The sequence below is a fragment of the Erythrolamprus reginae genome, chromosome 4 (genome assembly GCF_031021105.1).
Source record: "Erythrolamprus reginae isolate rEryReg1 chromosome 4, rEryReg1.hap1, whole genome shotgun sequence".
Taxonomy (NCBI): Eukaryota; Metazoa; Chordata; class Lepidosauria; order Squamata; family Dipsadidae; genus Erythrolamprus; species Erythrolamprus reginae.
In genome coordinates, this window is record NC_091953.1 from 67,690,519 (window position 1) to 67,707,124 (window position 16,606).

At 38.2% G+C, this 16,606-nt stretch overlaps 1 protein-coding gene across 4 annotated transcripts in view; it reads left to right on the plus strand.

Annotated features, from left to right (window-relative positions):
• CASK (calcium/calmodulin dependent serine protein kinase) overlaps window positions 1-16,606 on the plus strand; it is a 300,775-nt gene that overhangs the window by 80,186 nt on the left and 203,983 nt on the right. For all 4 annotated transcript variants that reach the window (XM_070750527.1, XM_070750530.1, XM_070750528.1 and 1 more), the window contains exon 4: window positions 5,064-5,141. In XM_070750527.1, coding sequence (XP_070606628.1) covers window positions 5,064-5,141 — 78 coding nt within the window. The remainder of the gene's footprint in view (window positions 1-5,063; window positions 5,142-16,606) is intronic.

Sequence of the window (16,606 nt, forward strand, 5' to 3'; positions counted from 1 at the left end):
TGATTCCTATGGGAAACATTGTTTCGTCATACAAACTTTTCACCTTAAGAACCTCGTCCTGGAACCGATTAAGTTTGTAAGACAAGGTATCACTGTATTAAATATTTAACCCAAAAGTACAATTGGCAATTGGACTTTCTTCTTTTTGTTTGAAGATGTTTTACTGCTCATCCAAGAAGCTTCAGCTCTTACTGGATGATGGAAAATAGAATGCAAAATGGCCAGCTATCTGCAAGGAGTATAAATCCTTCCATTCTCCACTATCCCATCAGAGCTGAACAAGCTTCTTGGGTGACAAGCAAAATGTCTTCAAAGAGAAGCAAGAAAGTCCAGTTGTCTCTTGGAAAAAAAATACCTTTGGGACAACTATGACCTAAATTAATGAGAATCTCCATGGATACAAAATATTAAAATTAATAAGAATTAGATTTTTAAAAACCTAAAAAACAAGCGCATGAATAGTAGGATCTTGCCTCATAATCCATATGCACCTGCAGTATAAGGCATCCCTTATTAAGGCACCAAACCAACTGAAAAAAACAGCATAAGGCGAAAAAGGTTGTGTGAGGAGTGGACCTTCCCCCCAAAAGCAAGACTTCCAAAGGACAGGGCCCACACAGAAAAGCCTCTATTCCTAGATCCCACCAACTGAAATCCCTCAACTAATAGGATCCATAATATGGCCCTTCTGCCAGACTGATTGGGGATACTAATCCCATTAGGGGTTGTTACTTCGATATATTTCTTACATTGATTTTAAATTGATGTAAATTTGTCTATTTAAAAAAAAATAGTCTTGGTTAGTAATATTATGCTGGGTTGAACATTTTATTTCCACCAAGTTCTTTTAAATTTATGTTTAGTATAATTTTCATTCTAGAAATAATAAAAAACCCACTGATTATTTCGGAAAAATTTATTATACATATTTTTCATTATTAGGAGGACTAGTCAAATACTAATACTGTATTATCACAGAGCTTGTCACTGTTAACTCCCAAATTTTTTTACCTTCTTTTCAATTTTGAAACTTAGAGAAAAATAAATTACAACATTACCTGGCATCCAAGCTAATGTACAAACTAGCTGGGTAAATGGATTGTTGAGATTCCACAAAGCACTAATAATCAGAGTATAAATTCTGTTTAAGTTTTAAATTGAGGAAATTAAAATACAGTGATCCCCCGATCATTGCGAGGGTTCCGTTCCAGGACCCCCCGCAATGATCGGTTTTTCGCGAAGTAGCGCTGTGGAAGTAAAAACACCATCTGCGCATGCGCAGATGGTGTTTTTACTTCCGCAGCGCTAGCGAGGAGCCGAAGATTGGGGTTCCTGGGAAGGGGACTCAGCTGAGAAGCGGCGCTGGGGTTTCCCCACCGCCCACGCAAACTCCTCGCTGCCGCTCGCCCGCCCTTCGCCCGCCCACGCTGCTCGCTCGCGCCGCTTCCCAGCTGAGTTCTGAAGCCAATTCGCTCCAGGACTCAGCTGGGAAGCGGCAAGAATGAACGGCGTGGGCGGGCGAAGGGCGGGCGAGCGGCAGGCGCGCGGGCAGGCAGGCGGCGGACAAGCCGTTCGCCCACGCCGTTCATTCTCGCCGCTTCCCAGCTGAGTTCTGAAGCCAATTCGCTTCAGGATTCAGCTGGGAAGCGGTGAGAATGAACGGCGTGGGCGGGCGAAGGGCGGGCGAGCGGCAGCGAGGAGTTTGCGTGGGCGGTGGGGAAACTCCTCGCTGATGCCCGCCGCTCGCCCTCCCGCCAGCAAGAGGGGGAAGACCCAGGGAAGCCGCCCAGCAGCTGATCTGCCCGGCGCCATCTACGCATGCGTGCCCATAGAAAAAAGGGCGCGCATGCACAGATGGTGTTTTTACTTCCGGGTTGCAAAATCGCCATATAGCCATTTCACAATGATCGGGATCGCAATACCCGGGGGATCACTGTATATGCTTTCATATCCAATATGTAATTTGAAAAAGAAAATCCAAGGAATTATCCCATAAGAATATGGGATATTGGCAGTCTGTTTAAAGCATTTAGAAAATATTGTCATCTAAATATATATTAGTTTTGGGATGGAATTGATTTTAAAATATTTTTTTCCAAAAATACATGGGAATTTTAATTAATAATGTGACACAGGCAATTAGAAATATTTGTTTGTATATTAAATGTATATCCTGATTTTCATTCTGGAATTCAAGGTAGCATACATAGCATTTTTATTTTCCCCAATAGCTATATAAAATAGGTTGGTTGGAGAGTGTGTGACTGACCCGATGTCACCCAGTTACTTATTTTTTTGGAGTATAAGATGCACCAGAATATAAGACGCACCTAGATTTTAGAGGTAGAAAACAAGGGGAAAAGTATTCTGAACCAATGGTATAGTAATATATTATTTAATAAAATACCAGTATAGCAGAATATTTTTTTAAAAACATGTACAGTGTGTGTGTGTGTGTATGTGTGTGTGGATATTTAGTCAGACACCAATTGTGCAAGTTCTCCCACTTAAAATATGAGATCTGTAATTGACATCATAGATAGACCTCAACCATGAGAGACACCATGAGAAATAACATCCAGAAAATCACAGTGTCTTATTTTTAACAAAATTATTTGCAAATTATGGTGGAAAATAAGTATTTGGCCATCTACAAACAAGCAAGATTTCTGGGTCTCACAGACCTGTAACTTCTTCAAGAAGCTCCTCTGTCCTCCACTCATTACCTGTAGTAATGGCACTTGTTTGAACTTGTTATCAGTATAAAAGACACCTGTCCACAACCTCAGTCACACTCCAAACTCCACTATGGTGAAGACCAAAGAGCATTCGAAGGACACCAGAAACAAAATTGTAGCCCTGCACCAGACTGTGAAGACTAAATCTGCAGTAAGCTAGCAGCTTGATGTGAAGAAATCAACTGTGGGAGCAATAATTAGAAAATGGAAGACATACAAGACCATTGTCTCCCTCGACCTGGGGCTCCACGCAAGATCTCATCCCGTGGGGTCAAATGATCACAAGAACGGTGAGCAAAAATCCCAGAACCACACAGGGGAACCTAGTTAATGACCTGCAGAGAGCTGGGAGCAACGTTACAAAGGTTACCATCAGTTATACACTACGCCGTCAGGGACTCAGATCCTGCAGTGCCAGAGGTGTCCCTCTGTTTAAGCCAGTACATGCCCAGGCCCATCTGAAGTTTTCTAGAGAGCATTTGGAAGATCCAGAAAAGTATTGGGAGAATGTCATATGGTTAGATGAAACTAAAATAGAACTGTTTGGTAGAAACGCAACTCATCGTCTTTGAAGGAGAAAGAATATGGAGTTGCATCCAAAGAACACCACTCCTGCTATGAAGCATGGGGGTGGCAACATCATGCTTTGGGGCTGTTTCTCTGCGAAGGGACCAGACAACTGATCCATGTACATGAAAGAATAAATGGGGCCATGTGTCGTGAGATTTTGAGTGCAAACCTCCTTCCATCAGCAAGGGCACTGAAGATGAAATGTGGCTGGGTTTTCAGCATGACAATGATCCCAAGCATAACACCAGGACAATGAAGGAGTGGCTTCGTAAGAAGCATTTCAAGGTCCTGGGGTGGCCTAGCCAGTCGCCAGGTCTCAATTCTATAGAAAACCTTTAGAGGAAGTTGCCCAGTGACAGCTCCAAAACATCACTGCTCTTGAGGAGATCTGTATGGGGGAATGGGCCAACATACCAGCAACGTAGGGACTTACAGAAAACATTTGACCTCTGTCATTGCCAACAAAGGATATATAACCAAGTATTGGGAAGAACTTTTGTTATTGACCAAATACTTATTTTCCACCATAATTTGCAAATAAATTCATTAAAAATCAGGCTGTGATTTTCTGGATGTGTTTTTCTCATGTTGTCTCTTATAGTTGAGGTGCACCGATGATGTCAATTACATGCCTATGTAATCTTTTTAAGTGGGAGAATTTGTACAATTGGTGTCTGACTAAACTTTTTTCCCTAGTGTATACTTTTTACAACCATGTACACATTTTACAAACTTCAAACCTGACAGCTTTAAGACTTGTGGATTTCAACTCACAGAATTCCTCTTTCAGTCATGCTAGCTCAGGAATGGGAGTTGGTCCACAAGTCTTAAACTTGCCAAGTTTGAATACCCTTGCATCCCTAATCCCTAACCCGGAGGTTTTCAAACTTGACAGCTGAGTTATGGATTAGGGGTCCAAATAACTTTGTCATTGATTAAGTGAAGCAATTATCTCAGGCGGCAGATACTGAGAGAAATGATAGCAGCCTTCTAGATGATTTTGGAAACAGTAAATGGCAGAACCCTAACTTGATGATATTCAATTATAAATTCATTCTGTTTTGGTACATGAATTTGAGTGAGAGGGCTAACAGTTCCATAATGTTAGGTTGTCTCTGTTTATTTTTCTTCTAAACGAACAAACTATCATTTTTCCAAGAACTCGGACTTTTTACTCTCACTACAATCATATGAAATAGTGCCAAAATATTGCTAAATCATGCAGTAAACTTCGTGGCTCATATCTTCCTAGTCGAAACATTACTTTATATTTAGCCCTTTAATTTATTTATTTATTTATTTATTTATTTATTTATTAAATTTGTATACCGCCTCTGTAGACTCGGGGCGGCTGACCGCAGTAATAGAAAAACAATATACAATACAAATCTAATATAGGAGAATACATACAAAAATTACTCATGGATTCCCAATATCCATTCATTTGTTTTGGGATTTGAGAAGAGAAAAGCCTGCGTCCAAACTTTTCAGAAATTTTGCATTTAAGAGTTTAGAAACGCTAGTAACTCTTACTATTTGAGACTGTTTCTCCAAAATTGTATTGTGTTTTGAGATGAAATCATTGGTTATTGATTGCACTGTAAAGTCTTTATGTTTTTCTTGTCTTCTAACAGAAAAATGACAAGCCCTGCTATTTAGAAAATTATTTGAAAGTGTCCATTTTTTAATATTAACATTACTTTGAAAGTCAGTTTCACATTTTATAAATACTTTTTCTATACTTTTTATATGCAGTATGGATGGTGCAGACCTCTGCTTTGAAATTGTAAAGAGAGCAGATGCTGGTTTTGTGTACAGTGAAGCCGTAGCCAGGTATGTTGTCTTACTTTCAATTTGTGCTGGGAAGAATGAATAATAATTAACACTTGTCTGATAGCTTACACTATAAACAGCACCGATTAAGGTAATGAATCTAGAAAAGTTATATAGGTGGTCTTTGTTTAGAGACCCCAGTTGGGACCAGCAACTCAGTTTTTTAAGTGAAGCAGTCACTAAGTAAAACAGCAGCTATGCTTATGATCCTACATCAGCTTTCCTTTGCTTTACAGACTTCAAAGATATTAAATACAGTGATACCTCGTCTTACGAATGCCTCTTCATAAGAACTTTTCGTGATACGAACCCGGGATTTACGATTTGTTTGCCTTGTCTTTTTTTTTGGGGGGGGGGGGGGATAAATTTTTTTATTTTTCTCCACTGAAAAATAAAACAATATATGGTTATAAACACAACAACAATGCTTAAAATCTATCATATACAAACTTTTCTTTTCTCATTACTCACTCCATGGAAGGTCTTATCTCTCTTCCTGTATAAATTTTTTTGTTAATTTTATACAATATTAGCAATTCTTAAAATTCTAAATTAAAATTTTTCCCTCACCGTCTTACTACTAAAGGTTACAACCACTGTTCCCTGTAAGCTGCGCACGTGCGCACCACAAAATACCCCCCGCACGCCCTTTTCCATGGGCGCGCGCTCCCCATCCCCCTGCCAGCCCGTGGGGGGGGAGGTGCGGCAGTAGGAGGAAAGGGAGCCGCAGCCGTCCCTGCCTCCTCACGATGCCTCCGGCCAAACGCGCCTCTGGCTTCTCGGCCCTGCCCCCCACCCGCCCGATCCGCCCCCTCTCCTCTGCCGCCTCCTGCATTGGCGCGAGACTTCTCCCGCAGCGGTGGCGGCTGCGAGATGAAAGCGCTGCCAGCCAGGGGGCTGCGAGAGAGGGCTTTCTCCGCGGGCTTTGGGAATGCCCGCCCCACCCCTCTCGCAGCCCCTTCGCTGGGAGCGCTTTCATCCCAGACTTCCAGCAAGGGGGCTGCAGTAGAGGCACGGCAGGCGTTCCCGAAGCGCTGGGAGAAAGCGCTCTCGCAGCCCCCTCGCCGCCTCACAGCTGATCACCCTGCTGCCGCCCCACGGCTACTGCCCAGTGCCCCCCCTTTCTCTTCCACTTTTTCTCGCTCCCCGCCCCTGGCTCAACACTTTCCTGTGGCCACCATCTTGGGGCTGAGCCGCCCAGGCAGGAGGGCTCGCTGGTCATGACAGCAAAGGCAGGGGAAGGAAAGGGAAGTGCGGCTGAGGCGTTTGCCCCCATGCTGCTCTGACAATCCATCCACTGTGCTTGGAAGCAAGCGAAGAGATGGAGCAGCATTTGCGCCGGGCGGGAAAACCCATCTGCTCACCAGCTTGCCCGGCGAATAAAGATGAGTCCGTCTCGGCCCGGCATTTTTCCTTGCCTTTGCCCCAGCGCCGCGAGTGGAGAGACTGAGCATGCTCTCTCATTGATGGGGAGAGAATGAGAGAGCAAGAGACAGAGCAAGAGAGAGAGAGAGAGAAAGAGAAAGAGAGAGCAAAAGAGAGAAAGCAAGAGAGAGAGGGCAAGAGAGATTGAGAAAAACAGAGAAAGAGAGAGAGAGAAAGGGGGGAGAGAGAGATAGCAAGAGAGAGAAGAGAAAGAAAGCAATAGAGAGCGAGAAAGAAAACAAGAGAGAAAGAGAGAGAGAGAGATGAAAGGGGAGAGAGAGCTGGCAAGAGAGAGAAGAGAAAGAAATCAAGAGAGATAGATAGAAAGAAAGAGTGAGAGAGAAAAAAAGCAATAGAGAGAGAGAGAGAGAGAGAGCATGAGGGAGAGAGAGAAAGAGAGAGAAATGACTCTTGATTTAAAGCATATGGTAAAAAGCACCCAAATAATAACAGAGAAAAAAACCCCCAGCCGTTTGTGTGTGTGTGTGAACTCTTGAACCATTTCCAATAGCTCACCTCTAATTGGAAATGGTTCAAGAGTTCACACACACACACATACACAAGTGGGTGGAGACAGGGATGGAAAAAGAGAAGATAATAATAGTAATAGATTTTGGTTTTGTTTTATTATTAATTTCTTTTAATAAAAAAAGAAGGGATTTTTTTTCTTATTTATTTATTTATTTATTTTTCTATGCCGCCCAGTCCCAAAGGGACTGTCGCTCAGACACTATACTTTTCCACCCACACCGAAAAAAAATTAGACGGAACATTGGATACAACAATGTAAAGAATAATAAAATCTCTTTTATCTAAATTTAATCTTATATCATATACAGTGATCCCTCTATTATCGCGAGGGTTCCGTTCCAAGACCCCTCGCGATAATCGATTTTTCGCGATGTAGGGTTGCGGAAGTAAAAACACCATCTGCGCATGCGCGCCCTTTTTTTCTATGGCCGCGCATGCGTAGATGGTGGAGTTTGCGTTCCCCGCCGCCCACGCAAAGGGGAAACCCCGATTCGGCTCCTCGCTGCTGCTGCGTTACCGAGCAGATCAGCTGCTGGGCGGCCGAAGGAACCTTCCCTGGGTCTTCCCCCTCTTGCTGGCGGGCGGGCGAGCGGCGGGCATCAGCGAGGAGCCGGGGTTTCCCCTTTGCGTGGGTGGCCGGGAAGACCCAGGTTGGGGGCTCGGGGGGGTGCTGGGAAGCCCCCCAGGCCGGCTGCGACCTTTTAAAACAGCCGCGCCGCTTCCCAGCTGAGTCCTGAAGCCAAACGCGGAAGTTCGCCTTTGGCGTTTGGCTTCAGGACTCAGCTGGGAAGCGGCGCGGCTGTTTTAAAAGGTCGCAGCCGGCCTGGGGGGTTTCCCAGCACCCCAGCTGACTCCCGAAGCCAAACGCGGAAGTGGGTTTTTTTTTAATTAATATTTTTTTTTAAATCGCGATATAGCGTTTCGCGCGATCAAGATCGCGAAACTCGAGGGATCACTGTAGTTGATTAAAAATTCTCTCTCCAAATATATATATATCTGTAGTAAAAGAAACTGTTCATAAAATGTAACCTACATCATAAAATAAAGTTCTATATGTTTAAATCTAAACAATAGGTAAATTTTGTCTTATATCATTATATAGTGCTACCACCATTTCTCATCTTTGCCATCTGGTTTGCAAAGCTTAAATCAAATCCACTTGTTTCTATTTTTCCAAAATTAACCAATTACTCATAATACATAATGTATCTCTTAATTTTCTATCCAATCATAAAACTTCCCCCAGATTTTATAATAATCAGAGTCTTGTTTATATTTAAGTTTCAAAGTCAATCTACTCATCTCTGCACACTCCATAATTTTTCTCAAAACTTCTCTTTCCGTTGGTATCCTATTTAATTTCCAACATTGTGCATATACAACCCTAGCTGCAGTAATTATATGTATAATTAAATATGTCTCTTCTTTATCAAAATTATCTGGTAAAATGCCCAGAAGGTATATCTCAGGTCTAAAATCAATAATCTTTCTTAAAATTGTCTGAATCCAATGTTGAATTCGTGTCCAAAATTTCTGTTCTTCTGGACAAGTCCACCACATGTGATAGAATGAGCCAGGTAACTCGCTGCATTTCCAACAGTTCAACAAATTCTGGAACATTTTCGCTAGCTTTTGTGGTTATATATGCCATCTATAAAACATCTTATACATATTTTCCTTGAATGCAGTTGACATTGTTATTTTATAATGTCTCTCCCATAATTGCTGCCAACAATCTCTATCTATTGTATATCCTATATTTCTCATCCATTTTATCATTGTATCCTTAACCTGCTCGAATTCTAACTCAATCGTTAAAAAGTATTTGTAAAAATTTTTGATCAGGTTAACATCCTGATCCAATAAGATTTGATCTAATTCTGTTTTTTGTAAGTTAATACCTTCTGTTTTAATGTCTTTCTCAGATCTTTATTGTAACTGTAAATCCATAAACCAATCCAGTTTTATGCCTTGTTTTTCTAATTCTTGAAGAGGTTTTAACTTCAATGATTGTGTCAGTATATCCTTATATCTTAAAATATTAGACCAGTTTAGTCTATTGGGGTGCATGAATACTTCTATTATCGATATCCACAATGGTACTTTTGAGTAGTGTTTCGCTTTCATCTTTTCCCAAATTGCCATCAACAAACTTCTTATAATATGTCTCTGAAAGTAACTGTGTATGTTCTTCTTCTCATACCACATAAATGCGTGCCAACCTATTTGCAAGTCATGTCCTTCTAACACCAATAGTCTTTTATTACTTACTTGGATTTTACTTAGTAATAAAAGACTATTGGTGTTAGAAGGACATGACTTGCAAATAGGTTGGCACGCATTTATGTGGTATGAGAAGAAGAACATACACAGTTGTCATTGCCACCGCTTGGTAGTAGAGCTCCCAATGTGGTAGCCCAAGTCCTCCTCTTTCTCTCGTATCTTGTAAATTTTTTAAACTGATTCTTGGTCTTTTCCCTTGCCATACAAATTTTGTTGTCATTTTATTTAACTCATTGAAAAAAGTCTTTTCTAGTTTAATTGAAATAGTAGAAAGTAGGAACAGTAATCTTGGTAAAATATTCATCTTAATTAAAGCAATTCTGCCCAATAGAGATGTCTGAAGATTCTTCCATTTTTGAAGGTCTTTCTCTATCTGCTTTTTAAGCTTTACATAGTTATTTTCTTTGAGTGATGAACACCTAGCTGTTAAATGGATTCCCAAATACTTTTTTCACCATTTGAACGTCCATACATCTTTTAAGCTTTAATTTCTGCTTTTCGGTCATATTCTTTGCAATTAGTTTTGTTTTGTCTTTATTGATCTTTAGTCCTGCTACCTCTCCATATCTTTCAATTTGTGATAAGAGTTTCGGGCCTGAAGTTATTGGATTTTCAAGTACAAAAACTAAATCATCAGCAAAAGCCTGTAACTTATATTCTTGGTCTCTAATCTTTAATCCTGAGATCTGAGAGTTAGATCTAATTTTTCTGTTTAAAACTTCCAGTGACAAAATAAATAACAATGGAGACAAGGGACATCCTTGCCTTGTACCTTTAAAAATTTCAATATTTTGTGTCATTTCTCCATTAATCAGTATCTTAGCTGATTGTTTTTTATATATTGCCTCGATAACATGAAGAAATCTTACCCCAAAGTTCATGTATTGTACTTGTCTGTTCATGAATTGCCAATTTACATTATCAAATGCTTTTTGCACATCTAAAAGCATCAGCGCCATTTGTTTTTCAGGATGTTGTTCATTATATTCAATAATATTTAAAATTGTACGCATGTTGTCCATTATTTGTCTTTTAGGAAGAAATCTATTCTGATCTGTATGAATAAATTCATTTAAGAATCTTTTAAGTCTGTTTGCTATTATAAATGCAAATATTTTGTAATCCACATTTAAAAGTGATATGGGTCCGTAGTTTTTCGCATTCAAAGTATCAGCTCTCTCTTTCAGTATCAATGAAATATAAGCCTCTGTCCAAGAGTCTGGTATTTTAGCATCCCATATAACTTCATTAAATATGTCCAACATTAGAAGTGCAAAGACTTCCTCAAAAGTTTTATAGACTTCTGCTGGTAGCCCATCTGGACCCAGGGCTTTTTCGTTCTTTTGTTTGTTTATAGCTTCCGATAATTCCATCATAGTTATTCTGGCATCAAGGTTTTCCCTAAATGTTTCTGGTATTTTAGGTAGATTTGCTTCTTCCAAATATTGACAATTTTTTTTGTCATCTATAGGTTCTTGTATATATGTCTCTAGAATAGCTCCAGACAATTTGTTTTTTCTCCTCCTCTCTATAGTGCAATTCACCTTTCTTGTCTTGCAATTGTCTTATCCATCTTTGTTTTTTATCTTTCCTTATTTTATAAGCCAACCATCTTCCAGGCTTATTTGCCTGTTCGAAGAAATTTTGTTTTGCTAATTTCATCTTCCTGTCTATTTCTTCATCCTCTATTAAATTTAATTTGTGTTTAGTTAAGTCCAACATCCCTTGAATTTTTAGATCCTGAGGGTTTATCTCTAACTGATGTTCCAATTTTCTATGTTTTACTTCAAGCTCTTTCTTATATAAATTTTTCTCTATTCCTCTTACTCATGTACGTTGTAACAAGGCCTCTAAAATAAGCTTTGGATGTATCCCAAGGTATTTGCAAGGAAGTATGTTCTCTTTTGTTTTCTTGGAAGAAGAAGGCCATTTCTCTTTTAATAAATAGTTCGAACTCTTTTTCTTGTAGTATTTCTCGCCTTATTGTCCACCTAGGTTTTTTACTTCTGCCCTTCCGTTTCATCACAATAGGATTATGATCTGCCGAAACATTAGGTTCAGTATCAACTTTTTGAACAGAATTAAGAAGATCAAATGTAGTCCATACCATATCAATTCTTGTCCATGAAGCATGTCTCGCAGAGTAAAAAGTGTATTGTATTTCTTTCGGGTGTCTATCCCATTCATTTATCATCTCAAAAAAAGATTTAGGCAAAGTCCTCTTTTTAAGTTTGTTGCTCTTATTCGTTTTGTAGTCCAGATCTGGTTGTACTATTCCATTAAAGTCACCCATTACACAAATATTCTCATAGTTTAATTCATTAATTTTCTTGTGTAGCTTTAAGTAAAAGGCTTCTTGATTATCATTTGGGGCATATATTGCTACCAACAGTATTTTTTTATTATTAAGTTTTAAATCAACCATCAGTACTCTGCCTTCTTCATCCGAGTAAATATGATTGGAGTCAATTTTCTTCTGTATATACAAAGCAACTCCTCTTTTAGCCTGATCTATTAATGACTATAGAGTTCTCCAAATGACTTATTTTCTAAAAATTTCTTATGTTGATTTTTAATATGAACTTCCTGAAGACAAATTATATCCAAATGTAGTTTTTTAAGTTTGTTAAAAATTCTGTTTCTCTTATTTGATGAATTAAGTCCATTAACATTTATTGAAATCCATTTAAGTTCTTCATCCATTTTAAATTTGTATTTGTTTTTCTCTATTAAGGCTTTTGCCTCTCCTTTGCTGCTCTCATCATCACCCTCTCTCTTTGTTCCTTACTATCAATGAGAAAAAGTTGTTCTATACTTGTCGCTTCTTGGTCTTGAGATAAGATATCTGTTCCTCCCGCTGCCACTTCTAGTAAGTATTCTTCACTTAAGACTTTTAGTCCCTCTTCTATGGGAGCTGATTCTTTTGCCCTCACAACTACTTGCATCTCCTTCGCTCCTTCCTCAGTCTTTTCAAACTTCTGATGGAAAAACAATTCAGTTTTCTTAACTGAGTCCAGTCTATATCTTTGACTTGCCATACCAGGAATATGCCCTCTGGAATCAGCCAACTAAAATTGATTCCTCTGTGGTGAAGCTTTCTTGTTAAAAATTGGTATTCCCTTCGTAGATCTCTTATCTTTCTTGAAACCTGATTTAGGACTATGATTTCCTTCTCTCTGTACTTGATAGTTGCAGTTCTAAGCTTTTGAAGTATTTGTGTTCTACGCCACTTTTTAGTAAATCTAGCATGAACTTCTCTTGGTAAATTGTGTCTGACCACATACCTAGTGCTCACTCTAAAAGCTTCATCAATATCCATCATTATTTTTTCTTTGTCTTCTTCCATTGTTTCTGCCAAAATATCACCTAAAATCTCTTGAAGATTCTCACCTTTATCTTCCGGAATGTTCTGAAAACGCAGATAAAATTCTGCATGGTCTGCCTCAAGAATTAGTGAAATTCTTTCTCTTTTTTTCTCTTCTGTCATCAATTCCTCTATCTTTGTATCATGGGTCTGCACCTTTTCTTCGACCTTTTGTATTCGTTGCTCATTTTTACCAATAATTTCCTTCATTCCTTTTCATTTCAACATTAACAGAATTTAAATGTTTAATCACTTGGTTCAGATTTTCTTTAACTAAATTGAATTCTTGATTGGTACTTTCTCTACTCAATTTTACTTCTTCTCTTAAAGCTTGAATTGCACTTTTAATTTCAGCAAATTCCAATTTCTAGGTTATGCTTGATGACTGTGGAGGAGTGCTTGTAGAATGAGATGGTTTCTTTGCTGCCATTTTATAATCCAATTAGGCTGGAATATTCCAATCAGGTAATAATCCAAAGGGTGGGTATGCAAACCCGGTGTTAAAACACCTGATAAAATCAAAAAGTAGTTTAAAAAAATAAATCAAAAATAATTCAAAAAATCGAATATAATCCAATGAATAGATAGAAAAAGCCATTAATTAAAAAAAACAAAAAAACCCACACAAGGTAATAATCCATAGGGTGGGTATACAAACCCGGTGTTAAGAACACCCGATAAAATAAAAAAGTAGTTTTAAAAAAAGAAAAAAATAATAATAATCCGAGAAATCGAATATAATCAAGTGAATAGATATAAAAATCCAATAATCTAAAAAAAAAACCAAATAGTAATCCAGAGGGTGGGTATACAAAACCGATGTTAAAAGCACCCGATAAAATAATTAAAAATTATTTTTTGGAAAAAATTAAAAATAATCCCAAAAAATCAAATATAATCCAATGAATGGAAAAATCCAGTGATCAAGCCCCCCCCCCCCAAAAAAATTAACTAATCAGACCCAACATTTAAATTAGGGTCTGATAAAAAGAGCAGTATAAAAGCCAATTCTCCAAAACAAGCTATCAAAATCAAAATCTGATAAAAATAATAAGATAATAAAAAATGGAAAAAAGTAGAGTATAATAAAGCCTAAAAAAATAGAAAATACAAATAAAAATAAGTAAATAGACTTGAATTATGTATAAAATAGAATCAAGGTTTAAATCGAAAAAGTAGCTGGGTATAAAAATTGTAATATCTAAAATATATATACGTTATGTTTATTGATTATAGGATTATAAGTATAACCCTTAAAGGGTATTTTAGCTGAAATATCATACAGAAGCCTCAAACCAAGGAGCAGAGTTATTGTACTTTTCCAAAGAGAAGGGGGGGGGGAACTATTTATCACTTTGTAACAATAACACACTGACTGAGTCAGAGAGCTGCACCTGGCTTTGTTATTAAATGTTGCAGATTATCAAGGCCAGCTTCCCATGCTACAGCCTGTACTTTTTCCTTTAACTTCTTGCCACTAGATGGCAGTGTAAGCCTTTTATATATGGCAGTATAAGCCTTTTAAGAGGAAAAAATCTTCCTGAGAACAGATTTTTGAATATATTAATACTTAAAAATATGGAATGAAAACAGTTTAAAATGTTGGAAATCCAGCCCCAACATGCAGTAATACTTTTCTCTTTAAAATATCAGTTTCTTTAGAATTATAGCACTTTACAAAAACGCTGTTAAGATATCGTTCTGGCACTTTAAATGCAGCATTCAGAGGAGACAGCAATACAGAAAGCTTTCCCCACTGCTGAGCCGGAAATCAAAGCCTACATAAATGAGATGGGGTTTTTTGTCAAGTACATGTACACAGAACTTGGTATTAGCAAACTTCCACAATTTAGATTTAATAATCTCCTGATGGTGATTATTGGTTTATTTATAGAGCTATAAGGTAAAGGTAAAGGTTCCCCCACTCATAGTGCTAGTAGTTTCCAGCTTGAGGATTCTGGTAAATAAATATCTCTGAAATGAAACCCCATTGTATAATTGCTAATAAAGCTTTGGATTGCAAATCCTTTTTAAAATTTCTGCATATACTGTATACCTTTTGAGTACCGTAGACTTAGCAAACTGCAATACCTCACATTGTGGGGAATGAGCCTACATAAATGAGGTGGGGTTTTTTGTCAAGTACATGTACACAGAACTTGGTATTACCAAACTTCCACAATTTAGATTTAATAATCTCCTGATGGTGATTATTGGTTTATTTATAGAGCTATAAGGTAAAGGTAAAGGTTCCCCCACTCATAGTGCTAGTAGTTTCCAGCTCTAGGGACAGTGCTCATCTCCGTTTTTAAGCTGTGGAGCTAGTGCTGTCTGAAGAGTCTCCATAGCCATGTGGCCCATATGACTAAATGCCAAAGGCACACGTAGCACTGTTACCTTCCCACCAAAGTGGCCCTATTTTTCTACTTGCATTTTAAATGTGATTTCAAACTGCTAACATTGGCAGAAGCTGGGACAAGTAACAGGAGCTCACTCTGTTATGTGGCACTAGGGATTTGAACTGCTGAACTGGCAACCCGATCGACAAGCTCAGCGTCTTAGCCATTGAGCCACCCCATCCTCCCTATTGGGCTATAAACCCTAACTAATATTTTGGGAGTTGATATTGACTGAAATTTGAACAGTTCTGCCACTTTCAATCAAACAACACAAATATTGCAGCTTGCCGGTTTTGGGTAAAAATACCACACATTAACTGTTGATAAGGGGAGAGGTTTGCTGAAAATCAGAAGGCATGCTGCTATTCCTTTCTACCCTCACTTGCTCCCAAGACACTTAAATTTCCATTTGGTTTTCTATGACCAAGTCAGTCCAATCTATATACTACAAAAACTCTCAGGTCTATAACTGAGCAAAATTGTGCATTGTTAGGGCACAATCTTTTTAACCCAGGTACTCCACATGGGTAGCTTACAGAATGCAACAAAAATCTGGGATACGTAACATTTATGGAATTCAAATTTGGAAATTTTATAAAACAATTTATGACATAAAAATTATCATAAGAAAATTTTGTCATAAAATAGTTCTTGTTTAACCATTCATTCTACTGTATATAATACCATTAACCTATCTGGGACTTGACCAACTAGTAACTAACAATACTAGACTTGATAACTGTCTGGATCTCATCTTCTTCAACAGCAAAAGTGCAATATATGGCTTACAAATAAAAGAACCATTTTCCAACAGTGACCACAGCATGATAAACTTCAGTCTCAACTTAAGCCACACTATGATCCACCAAAATAATGCAACACCAAAATTCAATTTCAAAAAAGCAAACTATGAACTCATTGAAGCCCACCTCTCAACATTAAACTGGAAAACCCTATTGTCTGAATGTTACACTACTGATGACCTCTACAACACATTCCTACTCAAAATGAAAATTATTATCAGACTTCATGTACCTCTAACATCTACCACAAAAAAAATAACCTCCCCATCTCAATAAGAAAATTACAAACAAGAAAAAAATCTCTCTGTAATCAAATAAAAGCAGAAGGCCTTAACTACTAAAGCAAACAAGAGGAAAACCTCCTACACACCAAATCTAATAGAGCAGGGGTCCTCCAACCAGTTCACTGTCCCTCAGACCGTTGGAGAGCCGGCTATTAAAAAAACCTATGAACAAATCCCTATGCACACTGCACATACCTTATTTAAAGTAAAAAACAAAATGGGAACAAATACAATATTTAAAATAAAGAAGTAATAAAGTAATTATGTAATTAAGTAATTTATACTTCTTTATTAACAAGTAAATTTAAACTTACATCAACAAACTCCCTCCATTTCTCCTTCCTTCCTACCCTCCCTCCTTCTTCTCCACTTCTCT